A 19,404-nucleotide genomic window follows, 5' to 3' on the forward strand; every position below is an offset into this window, starting at 1 on the left:
CTTGCAGTGAGCCAGGGAAGGTCACAAACTGTCCTGTCTTCCTAATCGTAAAAGACAACTAACGAAACAAGTCATCCTTATTACTTCACAGTCATTTCAAAGGTGGACTGTTGCCTTATTATGTTTGGTTTTTTTTACTGCAGTCTATACTTCTAAAAAGTCTAGTTAAGTCAAGTTTAGTTTGCACTCGCATACAAAAATTGTGCGTACACACACCCACACCCACACACACACACACACACACACACACACACACACACGCACACACACACACAGTTTACGTATTTGTGCATATGATACTGAAAATAAATGTACACTTACATTATGCATTTTTTTTCAAGTTGTTGAGTTGAGACAAAGAAGACATTAAAAAACAACACATATGAAGTCAATCCTTTGTGTCTATCCATCCTCAAAGGAATACACAGTCTAGAGTGTATTATGCCCACTCCCTCTACTTCAGCATAATTTATGGCACAGCATGTGTCTCTCTGTCACATTTTAAAGGAATACCATGATTGCACCGGCACTGGCAAATTCTCAAGATCTCCCTTTTCAACTGAAGAAGAAAATGTGGAAAAATCCAGATATTCCTTCTACATCTACCTGTGGCTTACAGAATATGACAAGTTCACACCCCTAATGCTTTCTTTCTCTGTGCCGCTTCCTCTTCCACCGCCGCAGCGACCGGCTGGTGGCTGACGGCACACAGAGACACAGGACCCTGTTGGGCCAATGCTAATGATATCTTAGGCTTCACCCTCACTCCCACCCCACCCTGGTCTCTGCCTCCCCCTGGGTGAGAGTGATCGAGTGGGGGAGTCACAGGGCGGAGACCTTCACTATGTGGGAGCTGCTCATGGTCTGGATGCTGGGTGGGGCCTGAGGGGGGATGGGAGGAGGGGGTGGCCGGCGCTGGTGGGGGGCCCCGTGGAGGCCGTCTCCCTCCGGGGTCAGAGCCGGAGGCGCCTGGAGGCTGATGATCGCCGTGGTGACCTGGCCCCGCCGGCAGTTGACCCGGCCGCCGTCCTCGGCCTTCTGGTTCAGACTGCTGCGGCTAGAGGGAGGGACGGATGGACAGACAGAAGGAGGGAGGGAGGGAGGGATGGAAGACGGAGGGAGGGATGGATGGACAGACACCAAGGGTCCTCAGTTCCAAGGTCAAACTAAATATGTCGGGGCTGCCCCACAACTAAAGATTTTCTCCTCACATTTTAAATGTAATTATTTCAATATCTTTTTTCTGATTGGCCAAATGATGGCCAGACCGTGACTGCTGGTATGAGCAGACTCAAGACGCCCTACAACTTCCTGAAAAGACTCTTCATAACGAAAAATTAATTAATAAATAGTTGAATTCAAAATGTAGCTTTTCAGAATAGACAGGTACCAAAACAGTGCCCTCAAGTGGCAATGTTTGGTACTGTTAAAGCTATCTCGAATAGTGACTTGGGGAAAACACTTTGTCACAGCGACGTTAACAGTAAAGCAACCCCGAGCCAGGCTGATGTTCCCCACGTCCCACCTGGTCTTGTGTGACGCGGGGTCCACACACTGTATATGAATGGCACTGAGCTCCTGTAGGGGCCCGCGCTGTGGGTGGTGGGGGCGGAAGGGTGACTGGGAGCCCGGGCTGGGGCCCGGCTCTGGCTCCGGGAGGGCGGTGTTCTTCCTCCGGGCCCTGCAGCCGCAGCAGGTGGAGGTGGACTCTCCGTGGCTGGAGGAAGGGGAGGGGCTTGGCGAGGTGTAGCTCTGCAGCGCCGTCTCCAGGTTGTTCTGCTCGAACGCCTGCTCATCCACAAACTCATGGGCCTGGGGGGAGGGAGGTTAAGAGAGAGAGAGAGAGAGAGAGAGAGAGAGAGGACTATATGAGGATGATGTAGAGACAGACCAGATGCAGTAACCAAGAGGAGAAGCCCTCTTATAGGACGTATGTGAGCTGTTCCGGAGAAAAAAAGGTCAACATGCTCATGCTGAATGTCCTCCAGGTCGAAGCCTTTCACATGTGACACTTAGGAACAATTATTGAGTGCACGATTACTATAAACCAGTTTTCTCCAAATCCTATTTAAATACTTCAAAGTGATTGTTTTATTTCAATATGTTTTTGGCCTTAACTATCTAGAATTGTTGGAGAGAGGGAGAGAGAGAGAGAGAGAGAGAGAGAGAGAGAGAGAGAGAGAGAGAAAGAGAGAGAGAATAGAATATGAAACAAACAAAGTAATTGGTCATTTTGCTGTGCAGAAGTTGTAATAGGATCAGTGGGGTTAGTAGCCAGTTGCTTTGCCCACATCATACACAGACTGCTTTTCCACACAGGGCAATATGTCCACCTAGGGATGTGGTCTGGATCACTGGATCACAACGGGAGCTAAATCTGATCTTGGACTGCCCAAAGCTGACTGTGCGGAAGACAGCAGAAGCATCTGACCTGGGATCAGTTTGTACTTATAGAGCTCTAGTCATAGAGAATACACCTGCAAACATATCACATCCTTTCAGAAGATGAAAGTAAAAAGTTAAACAGTAGATTTATAATGTTCCCAATTCACTAACTCTGCAGAATTCCATGAGGAAAGAATATGAAATGAGGGAAATACTATTTTTGGTTGTCGCTGGGACAAATCCTTGAAATGCATTTTCAAGTCAAAATTATTATAAATAGGGGTGCACATAAGTGGTAGACAAGTAGGCATGCTCGCCCATAATCAGGGATGAGTAACGTCACTTTTGTCACTAACACGCCTTTGCATAACTAACCGTCAGGTCATCAAAACACAACTACACTTGTATCTTGGCACCACTTAATGGAGAGGACTGCTCTGGAAGATGTCCAAAAATCTAAATACATTGAACAGCTACTTTGGTGTTTTGCCACCTGCAAAGAAAAGGCAATAGGAGCTGGAGCAGAAGAAAATATTTTTTTTCCGAAAAGCGGCTCCAAGATGTGCCGTGGACCGAAACGAATGACGAGCGCACTGGAATGTGGTGCAAAATATGCCGCTCGCATCCACATCTAGTAAACAAAACAGGTGTGTTTCTTTACAGGTTCAAAGAATTGCAACCACCCACGGTTCGACAAACATGAAGAGAGCAAGGAGCACGTGAATGTGGCACAAGCGCTTGCTAATAAACAACGCTACGTGTTGGGTGAGTACCAAACACCTTCTCTTGGTACTCACCTGAGTAACTCACAAAAAAAGTTGTTTGCACAACTGATCATAAACATGGCAGAGAATGATGACCATGTACGGTTTTAAAGCATGAAGAAAAATCAGCATAAGTCAAGCAAATAAAGATATCCAGGACACCAGAAACACATAAACCCTGATCATTTCTGTTAGAAGAGGGGACAGAATGGTCAACTAATTTAAACTTTGAAGCCCACAGCACACAGAGTGCAAATATCATCTCATACTTGTAATGCAACCCAAAAGAGAAATATTATCTAAGTGGCTTGAACAGAGTGCGATAGTGTGACTCTATTTTGTAGCTCACTCTGTTGAGGACTCAAGTCTATTTTGGACACGGAAATTTTAAAAACATTATTTTGCGTTTGTCCTGACAAGCTTGTGTGCTTGAAGGACAAACGTTACATATGCAAAACAAAGTAGTTGTCACAATGACTTGATAACACGGGAAAGTCCCTGGTACACCATCGTGTCATCTTCTTATTTCTATATTCATGCAAAATACATATTTCTTCATCTGTTGAAAATGTAACAATTTTTTATGGTTTCATCCTCCTCTAAACTGTGTCTGAATCCATAATTCTCATTTAGGGATGGATTCACATTTGTGCTCCACACACATATGCGTGTGGAGCAGCATGTGTGGCATAAGGGATGGGGATATGAGCTGAACGATGGTGTGGGCATGTACTCACTGTGGTTTTCTCCAGACAGTACAGCAGGTGGTAGTGTTGACTCTCCAACAGAGACACGCTTTTACTCAGCTTCTGCTCATCCGCCTCTGTGCCCTGGGCGGCCACACACACACACACACACACACACACACACACACACACACACACACACACACACACACACACACACACACAGACACACACACACACACGCACACGCACACGCACACGCACACGCACACGCACACACGCACACACACACACACACACACACACACGTTTAGCTAAGAAGCAGATCAGCATGGCCATAGGGTAACTTTTACTCCGGCCTTTGCTTTGAAGGTCACTCTTATTATATTTGACCTCCCACAGAGAGAGATCTGGATCGAGTCTTACTGGATCCATCAGAACTACTTTACTGCAGGACTCCTGAGCAGAGAGCGACAGCATGACGCCTCCTCCCAGGTTGTTACCATGAAATACTGGGTCATGTTTGTTGTTGACTTCCCTTTCATGGTTCACTCTTCTTGTTTGTTTGTTTGCATGTAAATGAAATACAGGCCAATAAGTCATTGCTTTTTGCAAATATGAATTCAGCTCAACTGAACGCTCATTCCCTCTATCTTGCCTGCAGTGCTAATGACTACACTTCACCGAGACCAACAGCATGTATAGTGACTGTCTGCCTTAACATGGCAGCCACACAATGAGTGTGGCTCTGCTTTTGACAGATACAAGTGAACTAGGCAACCTTACACACAGTAATGCTTCTGTTGTTATCTGTTGTTGGGTGGCTGTTCTGGAATGCCCAATCATCTCTGCTGTTATTTATCAAAGTGTGGAAGTACACTTTTATCATTTCTCCTTTCAAGGAAGAAAAGGACTTGTTCAAAAATGTTGATATTGAATTAGATAAATAATGGTGATATTTAATGACTCAGATAAGGGAAACAAATGAATGCTGCAATTTCATGCTCAAATAAAGAGAATGATAAGTGGTGTAGACCAGCAAGAGAAATTGTTACAATTTCTTATTTATTTATCTGACTGCCAAGCATCTCTTTGAGGTCCTTTTTTGCCAATGTGACAATTGTCCCTGGTCGACAACAGCTCCAAAAATATCACCATCGTCGGACAGACCTTAGTGCCCCAACCCATCCCCCCCCCCCCCCCAAACGCCACATGGCAGGTTGACCGGCCCCTGGGACACGTTGTTTGAATTCCAGACACACCATTTCCCACACAAAACCCCCAAAAGTAAAAAGCCACAGGCTTGTTATGGCTCTATGTCTCCATTCACGATGACAGGCTGCCCCCTCAGAGCGCTTCTGATGCAGCAGTGATGTTTGCTTGGAGACCAGGGGACGGGTGTCTCTCGATGTCAGAGGCTGATTTGCTGGTCTCATTTGACGCCTGACCCTGACATTTCTGTGTTGACCATCAGCCCCGGCGGCAGCTATCAGGTCACTGTTTGGAGTCAAAACTATCTTCTTTCTTTTGATTCTCCGGGAGGGCTACATGAAACTATAGGATCGGCTAGCCTGGAAGCCCAACATAGACAGGCATCACACCTAATGTTGATGTAGCTGTACTTTATGCATAATTGGCCGCCATGCTGTCTGATTGTTTGTCGTTTTATTATTGGCCACCATGATAACTGATTGTCTGTCTTTATGTCTATCTGCCAGTATCTGCGTAGCTATCAAAATTTAGTAGCCCCGCTCCATAAACGCACTCATCCATCCGAGGCAGAGGATACCTGTCAAGTTTTGTTACTGAACTCAGTCTACCATAACCCTTACAGAAATTAAAGGAACGGTCTGGTCTATCATCCAAAAACAGTGACTCTACAGAATTGAACTGGGCTAACATGTACTCAACCTCAGCACACAAAACTTCACGGTAATCTGGGTTGACGCGATCTACAATTTGTTTAATTGGCGTGACATCAACCTCAATGCCTTGCTCAATTTGGTAGGTTTAGCTCTCAGAGAACAGGGTGCGATACGAATCAATGAGACATATGATCTCAGCCTTTTCCGCTTCTTTCAGTTGTGAAAGATGCATGAAGGCGGGCCGGCATTTCAGAATGTACGTATGAAGAATGAAGGAGAGACAACAGCTGACTTCTCCATCACATGGAGGAGAGGAGCAAGACAGCACTGGCCTTCAGAATATCTAAAAGGCACATCCTCATTTTCTTTTTGTGATCCAGTTGATTCAGGTGATAAGAAGGTCAAAATAACCACACCAATTCTTTATGGTATAAGGGCCTGAGAAGCGAGCATACAATGGTGACCCCTCAACAAGGAGCAGAACCAAGACTTTAACACCCACATCGCATGTGTGTCTCATTCACAGGCACAGTGTAGCCTGTGTTAAAAAATGCTAATATATTCCAACAGGTTCAGTGTAAAGGAGGAGGTGTCGGTCTGTAACATTTGTTTCCTAGGCAAACTCAAAGGGCCTCTCGCATGATGTCCAAACACACGATTTTTGGGGTTAAAACCGTGAGATTCCTGAACCAGCTCTCGGACTCATATAGCACGAGAGGGACCTTTTCATCCCCATCCCTTTTAAACTCAAGGTAGTAAGCTCACAAAATATACTTCAGAGTCTGGTTAAATCTCTCGACAGCACCTTGAGACTCAGGGGGACATGCACCACAGGGGCAATGAGTGATGCCCAACTGTTGTAGCACTTGCTTTAAGGCTTTTGACATACAGTTAGAGTCCTGATCTGTTGTAATTGTTTGAGCGAGTCCAAAAGTCAAGAATTGCACAAAACCCTTCACAATACTGGGAACTATTACTATTCCCCTAAGTGGGAGGGCTTCAGGGAAATGAGTGAGACCACAAACGATGGTTAAAACGGTTACCAACACAATCCACTAAAACCATGCTGAAAGGTTGCAGGGGAGCAAGCGGCAAGCTTTGGTTAGGCTGTACTGTCAGCTGGCAAACAGGACACCTTGTGGCCAGTAGACTATTTGAAATATACTGTGAAGTGTCTTACCAATCCTGACAAGAGCTAGTATCTCTTGTCACAGTGCGACAGTAAGGACCATTTTAGTTACACTAGGACCCTTATCCTGGCCAGAAGTGGCATGAGTTGCCCATCTTGCCCTAAAGCACCACCTTTGACAAAGTAACACCTTTCTTTCATCAAACTCCTCCTCTGGCACCTTTTGGTAAAGGGAGGGTGTCATGGTTATATTAAATTGTAATTTTAATATAAAATGATATACAAATGACATAACTCTTGTTTATATTATCACTAATCATTTGAAAATGCATTTGTATCCACTCTCCTTGCACCTAGAGCAATTTTCTTAGACATGGCTCGTGCAACAGCCATGCTGGGAACACATTAAAGTAACTCTCTAAAAACCTCTTATGTTCACCTATTGCTTAACAGCATCACTATCATGCAAGGACACAAAACTGTTTGAAATAATCTTGTCTAGGAGGTCCTTCCAATAGAGCCAAGGCGTGAACTGGCACTCGTAAACACTCGTGAAACCAACAAGTTCCCTGTCTCTCATTTTCTTCAACGTCGGACACTGAAAAAGGCCCTCGAACTGAAAAATACACTTCAAACTACGTTAGCGACAAACTAGGTGAGTCATAGGATCAGCTTTCTGTTCGATTTTATCGTTGGGCCCAGGGAAGAGTGATGGTGACCACTTCTAACCACCTTGTGAATGTGGTCTATGGGTCAGCAAGAGCTTATCAGCAAGAATGGCCACTTTCTCCAGAGGGAGATCTTGATTTTCAATAATGTAAATCGCCACTCTTTCTGGCATACATTCTTTGACAGCTTGACAAAGAACCAAGGTCAAACACATACCTGTTCCCTTGCAAATTCACATGGTTTGAAACTCAACCCAACACTTTAAACAGAATGGCATTCCTTTTACTTGAAAGGCCTCCCTCTGTATGTAGATTATCCCCCGGTCCAGCTCTTATTTCTTCTTTTCTTCTTTATGCATCTCCACATTTTTTTTCACCCAAGATCACTTATAGGTGATTTGGGCGGGGTGGGAGGGGAGGCTGTTACAGACGGTGTTGTGGTTCTGGCAGCGTCTACGGCGGAGGTGACCAGATTGCTGTAATTCTCTGCAGTGGTGATCAGATCCACCTTTATACATTTTCCAAGATGGTCCATGAATTCTTGTACATCTAACACATATTTCGCCACCATGACTTTGTCTTTCAGCTAGTAATAGAAATAACGTTACTTGGTGTTGTTTTGTGAGGTGAATTCTAATGTATTTTGTTTTTCCCTTTTCCCGTTTAGTCAATTTTTTCAGGGTGTGATGTAGTTTAAACACCCTACTAATTAAAGTAATCAGTTGTTTACGAGACACTTTTTTTTTATTTAAACCAAAGCTCTGTTTGATTTAAAGTTGTTAATTTTCTTTTCGGAATGGTCGAAGATTTCTTTTGCGCTGTTGGTTACTAGATGTGAAAAGGTATGGTAGGTATATGAAAAGAGTGCAATTACCTCTCGGAGAGGACCAATTGTGAACAACCCTAATTGGCCTGACTCGCACAGGGAAACACATTTATCTTTTTTTCTCATGGGTAACGAAACAACACACACATTCTTCTTCTTCAAGTTTAAACTCCGTCCTCCTCCCACACCAACTCAATAGCAATAGCACGGGGCGGACTGACGCAAACGACAGGAACATAATTTAATGGTAGGGCTCTGGCAGCCGATTCAACAACGAGGAGAGAGAGAGAGAGAGAGAGAGAGAGAGAGAGAGAGAGGGAGAGAGAGAGAGAGAGAGAGGGAGAGAGAGAGACAGGGACAGAGAGGGAGAGAGAGAGACAGGGACAGAGAGTGAGACGGAGAGGCAAGACAAAAAGAGAGAGCGAGAGAGAAAGTGAGTAAAAACAAGGAGAGAGAGAGAGCGAGAGAGAGAGAGAGAGAGATAGAGGGACAGAGAAAGAAAGAGAGGGACAGAGAGAGGTTGAGAGAAAGAGAGAGTGAGAGAGAGAGAGAGAGAGAGCGAGAGAGAGAGTGAGAGTGAGACAGAGAGGGAGCAAGACAGAGAGACAGAGAAAAAGTGAGAGACAGAGAGAGAGTGAGACAGAGAGGGAGCAAGACAGAGACAGGGCGCGAGAGAGAGCAAAAGTGAAAGCGAGAGAGCATGCGGCTTTCTTTGCACCGATAGATATTTATATGATAATTCTAAAACCACTCAACCCCCTCACACATGAGATTTCCCACTGTACTCCATCACATTTGGGATGGAGTTACTGGAAGCAGGCCCACTGACGCACGAGGTCCATGCATGTTTATTTATATATGGATCAAGAATGGATATATCACCTTATACAAACCACACAAGGTTGTATAAACAGTATGGAACCAGGACATGTTTTCAAAACATATAGTATATGAACAACGTAGGGGTGGGAGCAAAGTGGTTTACCATTTGCTACACTTGGTATTACTAAACATGATTTATTCATTCATCCTAATAATAATAACAAAGTGAGACATGATGACAAGCTACCAAAGTATGACCAGATTAAAACTTTATTTGCCGCAAAATTGTATGACTAAATGAATGAAAGTGTTAGCACGACCCAAGCCTCATCTATTACAGAAAAGTAAAATAATGGCATACCCTTAAATAATGAAGTAGCCCAAAACACTTTGAGATCATTATAAATCCTCTATTGATGACAACGCACCCCAGGGGCTATTTTCAGATTTGTCCTTTATCGTTATTTATAATTTGTCACTGGCTGTCGTGTCAGGCTTCCCACGGTCAGCATTTATCTTCCAGGATTGAAGTTAAAGCTGTGTTTAAAGTATTAAAGTTAGCTAGACATTGGGCAGTATGATATTCTACACAAGCCACATGGGCGATCAAACGGCCACAATATTAAACAGCTTGTGACTCGGCTGGGAGAGCTAGCCTGGCAACGCTAACTCTAGCTTAGCTAGAAGTGCATTCTAACACCCAACTGCAGTTCTTTCAGTGCTGTTCCACTACGCCATGCTTTCAGGCGAAAAACTGCAAGTCCCAAATGCCTCGGCCATGTCTGGGCACCCGGCTGCCAGAACAGACCAATCAGCTTGGAAAACACTGACCGGCAGGCCCATTCCTCTTCGAACAAGGCCGTACTTCAACAACATTATGCAGTCTAATGGGCCTGCAATAAAATGTGTGTCCTCTTACTAAATTATGGATTTCTCATAAGCAGTGATTGAGACACAACCCTTGGGTTTTTGTGATATGGGAATGAAATTAATATCTTATACTAATGTTTGATGCTCCAGTGATTTTAAGACACACTCTTCTATTAAACCCCATTATAACTACTGCAGCAATGTCTTAGCTTGATGTAGTGTCCTCTAGAGAAATTCAGCTTAGCCACTGCAAGGTGAAATAAAACGGGGAATTAGGACCGTTGTACATCACTAATTGAAGTTTTTAACGATGTGAAAGTGTTTTAGCTGGATTATAACTTCAAGAGAAATACTTTCCTTGCCCGTTCTTCATTATGCATTTTATTTTATTTTTTTTTTTTTACAGTTTTTGCAAACAGGATCCCAAAATCCTAAAGCAAAGCTGAACACTTCCAGTAGGAATGACAGTGAGGGCCAAAGGTCAGTCCCTAGATGAGCTATCAGCATGGTGAAAGGCCGGGCATCTTTAGACAAGTCTTTAAATGGAGGCCAAAAAAGAAAAGCATTCCAAGGGTTAGAGCAATCTGTGCTGATAAAGCACAGAATAAGGTTTACTCTAGCCCCTCCACCATTACCTGTCGGTCCAGCCTAATACGGGGGGTAAGATTGACCGCCTCTCTTGACCTTCTAGAACGTAACAACTTTTACCCTTGCTGGTCAGAACATATTTAACACCACTATCGTACAAACTCTGATTTACCGACCCCCAAAATATATTCGATGGCTATATCATCCATTGTGAATATTAACATTCCAACCATTGACTGGGTGAACACTAAATTCTGATTGCCTAGAGGGGTGTTGATGCACTTTCAATAACTGCATTGCTTTGACGTAGTTGTAATATAACAGAGCGGCTAGAGGGTCATCACCGCTCTATAAACTAATGTGAAACATTTCCTCAACCTCACATCAGCATCCTGTGAGCTTTATAACCCTGTTAACTCTCAACATTAGTGTTCTAACCGTGTGGGTATTTTCACACCGGTGGATGATATTCTGAAAACTCTGCGGTTATCAGTAACACTGTATAATAAAATATATACAGTATATCATTTTAAAAAGGAATTTCACAGTGCATATCTTTACCTGTCTGACTCTGAGCTAACGGAGACCACTGCTGTAGGATCACATCAACTGAAAGTTCTTTCCTCATAATTTCTAAAGCACATGACTTTGTTAACATAAATGTGTTATTTTAAAAACACAAAAAGCGAAACTACAATATCACTTATGAGTTATGCATGGACGTCAGTGCATTTGGATCCAACCATCAATGATCCTACAATCTGTTGCAATCCTACTGTGTTACGCCAGAGACTGAATGTAGCCTTAGAGTTTACAAAGACACACATCTTCCATAGAATGGAATACAAGGAAGGAGGATTGGATATTACAGAAAGTGTGGATTCAATTGCACGGCAAAAAATTGCCATGCAATCCTGGAAGTTATGTCTCCCATCAAAAAGTAGTCTGGCTGGCGGGACTCAGACGGGACTAAGTTTAGAGTTTTTTTCCGTTGATTAGTCCTTAAAAAGATACCTGAGCAGCAAGTTGACATTTTCTTTCTATAAGATTTCATGTTTGAACTGATTGTGTTCCAGGTCATTAGTCAGACTAATTGTGTTTCGAAGAAGCCAGCAAATAGTGCAAGCTAAAAGTTAACATCTTGGGACAGAATGGCCACAAAATGGGCATCAACACCCTTATAATGAAATAGTGGACATGTTCTAAGCAGGATAATGGGCTGTGCGGCCGGTCACTGATGAAGAATGCACTCTATGGTAGCTTACCCTCCTCCACTCCACCTCCAGGGATTCATAGCCAATGCGTCACGCATTATTCTTCGATTACCCTACATCTTGTTGTGGACCATCGATTTTGATATATATATAAACATAGATTTTTCTTCTGTCTTATATCATTGTCTGTATTATGATGTTGCCTTTGTTTTCCCTTGTGTGTAGTTGTAATCCTGAAAACACCAGAGTCCCATGAAAGAGGAGCGGGGGTTCTCTCACCGTGAGCTCCAGCAGCTCGTCCAGCAACCCGCTGCGCTTGCTCTGCAGGAAGGCGTTGGTGCTGCCCGTCTTGGCGATGCGTATCCTGGCCAGCCGGGCTTTCTGTTAGCAGAGCAGGGGGGGAGAAGACCGGGTTCAGTGGGGGAGGGAGTGCGCGGTGGCAGGAGACAGACACGCAGACGTTGAGACGTACGGACAAGAGGTAGAACGACAGAGGTAGGTGGTTATTAATAGTAATTAATACTTCATCGTACAGTGTTCACATATGGGAGTGCAGGTAGATAGATAGAGAGATGGGTGGATAGCTGGATTGATAGATAATATTGGTAAAAGTAATAGTCAAATACATTCATTCATTCATTTCAAAAACAACGTTGTAATAATCAATATATTGTAAATGAATGAATGAATGTATTTGACTATTGGCTGATTACAGTAAAACATTTAAATGTCGGAGTAAAGAATGTGAGATGAAGTGAGGAACCACAAACATGCAATCTAAGGCTAAGAGGCTAATGCAAAGAATGGCTGATTATGCATCTAATAATCCTGAAGTTTGTATGTAATGAGGACTACAACTTCAAATACTACTACCACCACAGTGACATAAAATAATAATTTGAATAATATTTAATCATAAATATAAAAACGACCTAATCTGAAAAGCACTTTGAATTGACTGTGGTATTATCTCTCCCTCTAAATATGTAGACTCAGGAAATTGCTGTGTCAATTCACAAAATCCAAACCCCAGAAAAGGATTTCACTGTGGATTGGATACTTTAAGGACACCCGCAATTGTAGCCTCTACTGTTTCCAAAACAGAAACCATTCCTCAGGACAAATAGAGGGCATCTTTGTAATTCATTGCCCTAAAGGTACATTAGAGTTTTACTAGTTTCTCAACCCAGTGTTCCTCCCACACAAACAGCCCTTTTGTATCATTCCACATTACTCCGGCTCGCCGTCCACCCGGCCGCTGACGGCTTTGGAGACCGCGACACCACGCAGACACCGAGCCAACCCCAGATCGCTTTCCTCTTCTCGACCTGCCTTTTCATTTCCTTCACCTCAATTTCAATTTCTTTGTCTCCCTCCCCCCCGCCCCCCTATCCGTCAGCGTCCACTATGCCTCCCCCTCTTTCATTCTCCCCCATATTTTAGCCAATGCCCGTCCCTCTCCCTTTCAATATGTTCCCCATGATCTCGCTCTCTTTCCTCCCCTCTCTCGTCTCTCATCCCTTTCTCTTCCCCCCGTGCCTTCAGTTTTCCCCCGGTCCATTCCCCCGTCTCTCTCCGTGTTTCTCCACTTGACCTGGCCCCATTACCGGCGTGACCTTATCCTGTCCAGGGCCTCAGCACCACTCTCCACCGCGCCGACAAATAGACTGCACATCAGCGTCGCTGAAATAGCATCGGAAACAGCCACCGGTTTCTTTGGCTTTCCTGGAAGGATGCTTTTCTCTTTCCACAAGTCACCAAGCGGAGCCAACCGTGGTCTACACACTCACGCGCACACACACACACGCGCGCACACACACACACACACACACACACACACACACACACACACACACACACACAAACACATATATACTTACACACACACACACACACACACACACACACACACACACACACACACACGTAAACACAAACACACATGCACACACACACACGGATGTGCTATTTTTGTGAGGCGTTAATCTACAGGCACTTGCATGGAGGTGTCGGGATATTGGAGATGAGACGTGAAGTAAAAGGGGGCGCATGAACAGGGCCAACCTGAAACCACTAAAACATACCATTTGTACATTTTCATGCTTACGTTCAGATTGTTTTAATCAGGTCGAATTGCATCATTCCCTTCCAAATAGAGAGTACGAGCCACTATAAATATATATATAAATAACAATTTGAGATAGATATTTGAGTACACTGTCACCCTAATTGGACTACGTCTTTAGGGAAGTTTACTCTGGATGCTGAATTTGAACACATCAAAAACTTGCCATGTAAACAAGTAAACAGGCCTGCCTTTGAAATTAAACAAGTTTTACACCGCTTTAAAACTTGAGGGCAACGTCAGGACTAAGCCAGCCACATATCTCCTCCACCAATCAGCAGCTCTGTCTAATGGCTGCTCTCAGCGCTCAGGAGAAAGGTCAAGCACTAGCACGTCCAAGTTAACTACCGCAGGTGTGTGTTTGTCTGTGTGTAAATACGTTTAGGAAGTGGACACGGTATAATGAGGGTTTCAAGGGTAATGATGCTCTATGCCGAGGTGACACACGACTACTTTTCCTTTGGGGGTCAGGTGCATCCATTCATCCTGTCCTGCTCCTTTTTTTTACCGCTCATGAATAGGAAGTGGGGGAGCACACCATTAAGTACTCTTTTAAACCTGCCGTCATTAGTCTAATAATGTCAGAATATATAAAGCGGGCCAGTCTCTGGGTGCTGACCCCTGACCAAGCGCCTCGCTCTAACAACTTCCACCTCCCGTTTAGTCTCCTCAGACGGCAGGCCGCCTCAGGTCATGTGAGGCTATGCTGGTGATCTTACTGCAAGAGCAAGCAGGCAGAAACTGATGGGTTTGTAAAGAAATATATAAGTTTAACACATGCCCAATTCACAGTCACTACTCAGAGAGTTGAGTAGACACAAACACACACACGCACACATACACACAAACACACACACACAAATACATGCACTGGCCTGCATTACACACACACAGACACACACACATCCATTGGCCTACATAACACACACACACACCCACACGCACGCACACACACACACACACACACACACACACACACACACACACACACACACACACACACACACACACACACACACACAAACACAAACACACACACACACACACACACACACACACACACACACACACATATCTCACATACACGTCCAGTCTGTTAGCAAATATGCTCAGACGCTGTGGCTGCACCGTGAAACAAACGGGCACAGAGAGAAGTCTTCCTTTTTCTCCGCGGCGTCGGATGACTAAAGGTGTTCACCTGTACCTTCTGAGCACGGCGCTTGTCTGCTCTCTGGTTCTGGTGATAGATGCGACTAAAGTTGGAGACGATGACAGGAACAGGCAGGGCGATTACCAGCACCCCACTCAGCGAACAGATGGAGCCAAATATCTTCCCTGCGATTGTCTTCGGAACCATGTCTCCATAACTACCGGGAAAGAGAGAGGGAGAAAGGGGGAAGAGACAGAGAGAGAGAAAGCAGTAAATCAGTGTGTGGAAATTGACAAAAAAAGATGTGCATGCCAGTGAAAAGAGGCAAGTGACGAAAGGGAAGAAAACAGGGACGATTAGATAGAGAAAGAAATTGTGAGGACCAGATGCTGCACTGTTTTACATATATACAATGCCAGCAGAGCTGTGCATGTGCACCCCTAAATCAAACAATCAGGAATGTAACACACTGCCCCCCCTGTCCTTCTCCCAGCACTATATCCAGAACCATCTCTGACACTCTATTTTCTTCACATCCAGCTTCTCTCCTCAAGAGACTCCCTTTGAGTCCTCCAAGGCTATGGACTTTCCACCAGGAAAGCTACAATAGCCCTTCCAAAAAAGGGATGTGAATGTTGTGGGTTTTAACATGTGGCAGAGAGAGAGAGGGTCACCCCTATCTTTCTCTGCACAATGGGGAGAACAAAGCCGTGCTCGCAGGAATAACGCCAAGAAGAGCTGACTCTTGGCCCAGGGGTGATTCTCGACTCCCGGGCATAAATGATTGGTTTTAAGGCATACTGGTTTGGCGTGAGCACCTAACCATGGTGCAATCCCTTAACGGTGGTAAAAGAGGTGTCATGGGCAGCTAGTTGCCTTTCTGTATTGATTTGAACATTTGTATGGATGGAAAGTTTGAGGTGCTGTAGTTAAGAGAGCAGAAAAGAGTGGAAGAGAGCAAGAATTTGCCGATTTGTTTTCATGCCATTTCTCAGATAATAGCTCTTTAATCTTACCTTCAGCACCACTCATTTTCTAAGGTAGGATCATCAACTGTGTTTGACCTCCTGCGTGTATTAGTGGTGCAGGTTTGAAAGGGTTGCATATTTGTCGAAAATAATCAGAAAGATAATAGAAAAAAATCCCATGACTTAACTTTCGTCCTTCATAACTTCATAACTATACAAATCTGACTTATTATGTGAATGTCAAAAATGTTGACAAGATTTTCCGGGTGCCTCTAAAGACACAATGCTTTCACAATGCGACAAAGGAAATACTTTGCTACATTTTTATTAGAATTGTTAGGAAATTGCAATTAATTAAATCAATTTTTGCCCTTGACAGGTTGGATCAGGTTTACTTTTTATCACACTTTACTCTGGGGTCCCGAGGACAAGGAATTCTTCCATGAGAGGATGTTGGTGGTCGACTGTTGGCCCAGAAGAGGCGTTGATGTGCTGCTGAGCTGGCACTGATGATGGGCTCCTATATGGGGTCCTGATGGTGATGTGGAGTGTGAAGCTACAGCCGGTGCCCAGAGGATGGGCTCCTATATGGGGTCCTGATGGTGATGTGGAGTGTGAAGCTACAGCCGGTGCCCAGAGGATGGGCTCCTATATGGGGTCCTGATGTTGATTTGGAGTGTGAAGCGACAGCCGGTTCCCAGAGGATGACGGCGGACAGGATGCCCTTCGTCTCCATCTAACACTCCAAAGAAATGGAGGTACACTCCAAAGAGAGGAAGATATACTGTGATCACAATAATTGGTTTTAGATGATGGTCATTTAGATAATAGCATGCGATCTGGTTTGATTGAGAGGAGCAAATCAGACTGGAAATGCAGCTTTCTGCCTTCTCACGTTCGATTTTTTATGAAGACATCACACCATCAATCCATCTCACAAGGGTAAACATATTTGACGTACAGCAGTAGCACCAAAGAAAATGTAATGGCAATTACGTTTTTGATCTTGTATATCTTTTGTATTGAGCAGAAAATGCAGGCAGTTTGCAGCCACAATTACAACTGAATGAATCGTGGATCATCAAGGGATCCTCTGCCCCTCCATTAACTTGTCACATACGCTAGAGTTTGTCAATATGTAAATTGACATATAAAGCATTATTTTGTTTCAGTTTAGAAATGGAATGAAAGGCCACTCCAGTAAAGTACAGATGCTTATCTAATACGATACAGATGATATCGTCAGAGATACAACGTATCAAAATACTGTGTTGCTGTGAGTAACACCCATAAACTTTAAAGTCGCCAAGCAGGGTGTCGATGAGAACGAACTCAGCAGCGGAACAGAGACAAGCGTGGAGAGGTAACTAATCAGTGAGGACGGATCTAGAGTTTAATCTTTTCACCCAAAAGGTGTGGTGCCTTGAGGGTTGTAGCTAGAATCCCAAACACTACACAAGCAGACGAGAGTTCACCGCTGATTGGCTACACGGTCTTGCTTCCAATCCGACATTCACTTCCTCTCTGCTAAGTCTCCACTCTCAAGAGAGTCTCGGCCCCCCGTTGATCGTTAGACCCCGTGCCTCACGCTGCTTCGACATCGGAGCCTACGGGCTTTCCGGAATGATACATAATAATAATAAATGAATAAATATGCTCATACATGCAGAGGTATATTATGCATTTCTTTCTTTCTTTATTCATTCATTTATTCCAATGATAGTCACCTGTTCCCTCTACTTTGAACTGACAGGTGTACCTCCTTCTCTCGTATTAAGTACAGGAGCTGCAGGATTTGGTGGCCCTTCTGCTCACCCTGAATACACGTCTGTGTGGTAGGGACGTCAAAGTGATGTGTTAAATATTTTCCTCCTTAGGGCAAGAGATTCCAGCATGAGGAACAAATTAAAAAATCAAAAAGTTGGAAACTAAAACACCCTCATCAATGGAGAAGAACAAAATTATGAAGTGCCTCATTTACTAAGATCAGAATTAACATTTAGGCTCTCAGGTGAGAATGCCCTAAAGACAAGTAATACAGTCCTATTAGGAAAAGCCTGTTATGTTTTTGAATGGGTGAATTATTGCTTGAAAATGAAATTAAACTAATTTACAGGTGTATTCTGCTCAGAGATCTTCTACATGAAAGGCACCATTGAAGTAACACAGCTAGGAAATGAAAGGCTTGAGTGGCGAATCAGAAGGAGGGCTTCTTGTTACTTGTTTTGTCTGTGACTGCCAGACCAGAAACGTAGAAGGATGATTTCACAGTTCGCCGTCTACTCTTTTTGTCAGACAATAGGGGTGACATGCTCTGAGCAGAGCCTCTCTGACCGATTCTGCTGAACCAAACCTCATTATACATAGATGAGTACTGCCGCCCAGACCACAGGACTAGCTGTTAGTCATAAAACTCTAAAGGTTCAGGAATCAAAATCTGCATTCTACTGCCTTCTGAATTTTGAACATCGGACTGAAGTAACTACTGAATGATGGATAATTTAACAGCATGCTTTCATGCTCTTGTGTGTGTGTGTTTAATTTCTATGCGATGACCAATCAGATAATGGTCACATGCCCATCTGTCAGGTAATGAGTAGCAACATGAACAAAACAACAAGCTATACAAATCATGTGGGCAGCATGGCCATCCCATGAGTGTTGGGTGACTGATGCAAACCTCAAGCAGCACAAAGAATATCTAGTTGTTCTGTTTTCCAAGAACTAAATGACAGATATAATGTCCCATTCTGCATCACACAGACATGTAACTATGCACGTGCGCACACACACACTACATTTTTCTGGAATAACAGAATGTACACTGCTTTATGATCTGGTTGACGCACCACAATTACAATTACATTTAGCAGACGCTTTTATCCAAAGCGACTTACATCGGTTAATACACACATTGACACACCGACAGCAGAGTCAACCATGTTCCAGCTCATCGGTTAGGGTTAAGTGTCTTGCTCAGGGACACATCAACACTCAGCTAGTAGGGGCTGGGGATCGAACTAGCACTACCTCTTGAGCTAAGCACTATTGTTCTGAAACTCCCTCCCTAAAGCACAGTTTAGTCTTATCACTTTTACATTTAGGAAAGGCTTTCAACGGGATCGGCAAAGCATGTGCAATGGGAGACAAGCCTTTCAAGCCTTTTAGTGCTTCAATACAAACATGACTGAACAATTAATGAATGACTAATCGCTTCTAAACCAGGTGACCATGAGGGTAAATGGAAAAACTGAGTTTTGAGAGGATCTTAAGAGCTGCTGCCATTGGATATGTATAATTCCTCCAACATGAGCTGTACATATAAGGTGCTTTGGTATCATACT

General features: G+C 43.9%; 1 protein-coding gene across 1 annotated transcript in view; it reads right to left on the bottom strand.

Annotated features, from left to right (window-relative positions):
* Nucleotides 1-822: 822 nt before the first annotated feature.
* The window catches only part of LOC307083443 (A-type voltage-gated potassium channel KCND3-like), a gene marked incomplete at both ends in the record, with an annotated part of 56,138 nt that continues 37,556 nt past the window's right edge, over nt 823-19,404 (bottom strand). Inside the window, 5 exons of the mRNA XM_079747330.1 lie at nt 823-1,057; nt 1,526-1,812; nt 3,887-3,979; nt 12,097-12,198; nt 15,141-15,309. Of these exons, the coding sequence (XP_079603456.1) occupies nt 823-1,057; nt 1,526-1,812; nt 3,887-3,979; nt 12,097-12,198; nt 15,141-15,309 (886 nt within the window). The remainder of the gene's footprint in view (nt 1,058-1,525; nt 1,813-3,886; nt 3,980-12,096; nt 12,199-15,140; nt 15,310-19,404) is intronic.

The sequence above is a fragment of the Pollachius pollachius genome (genome assembly GCF_949987615.1).
Source record: "Pollachius pollachius genome assembly, chromosome: 12".
NCBI classification, from domain to species: domain Eukaryota; kingdom Metazoa; phylum Chordata; class Actinopteri; order Gadiformes; family Gadidae; genus Pollachius; species Pollachius pollachius.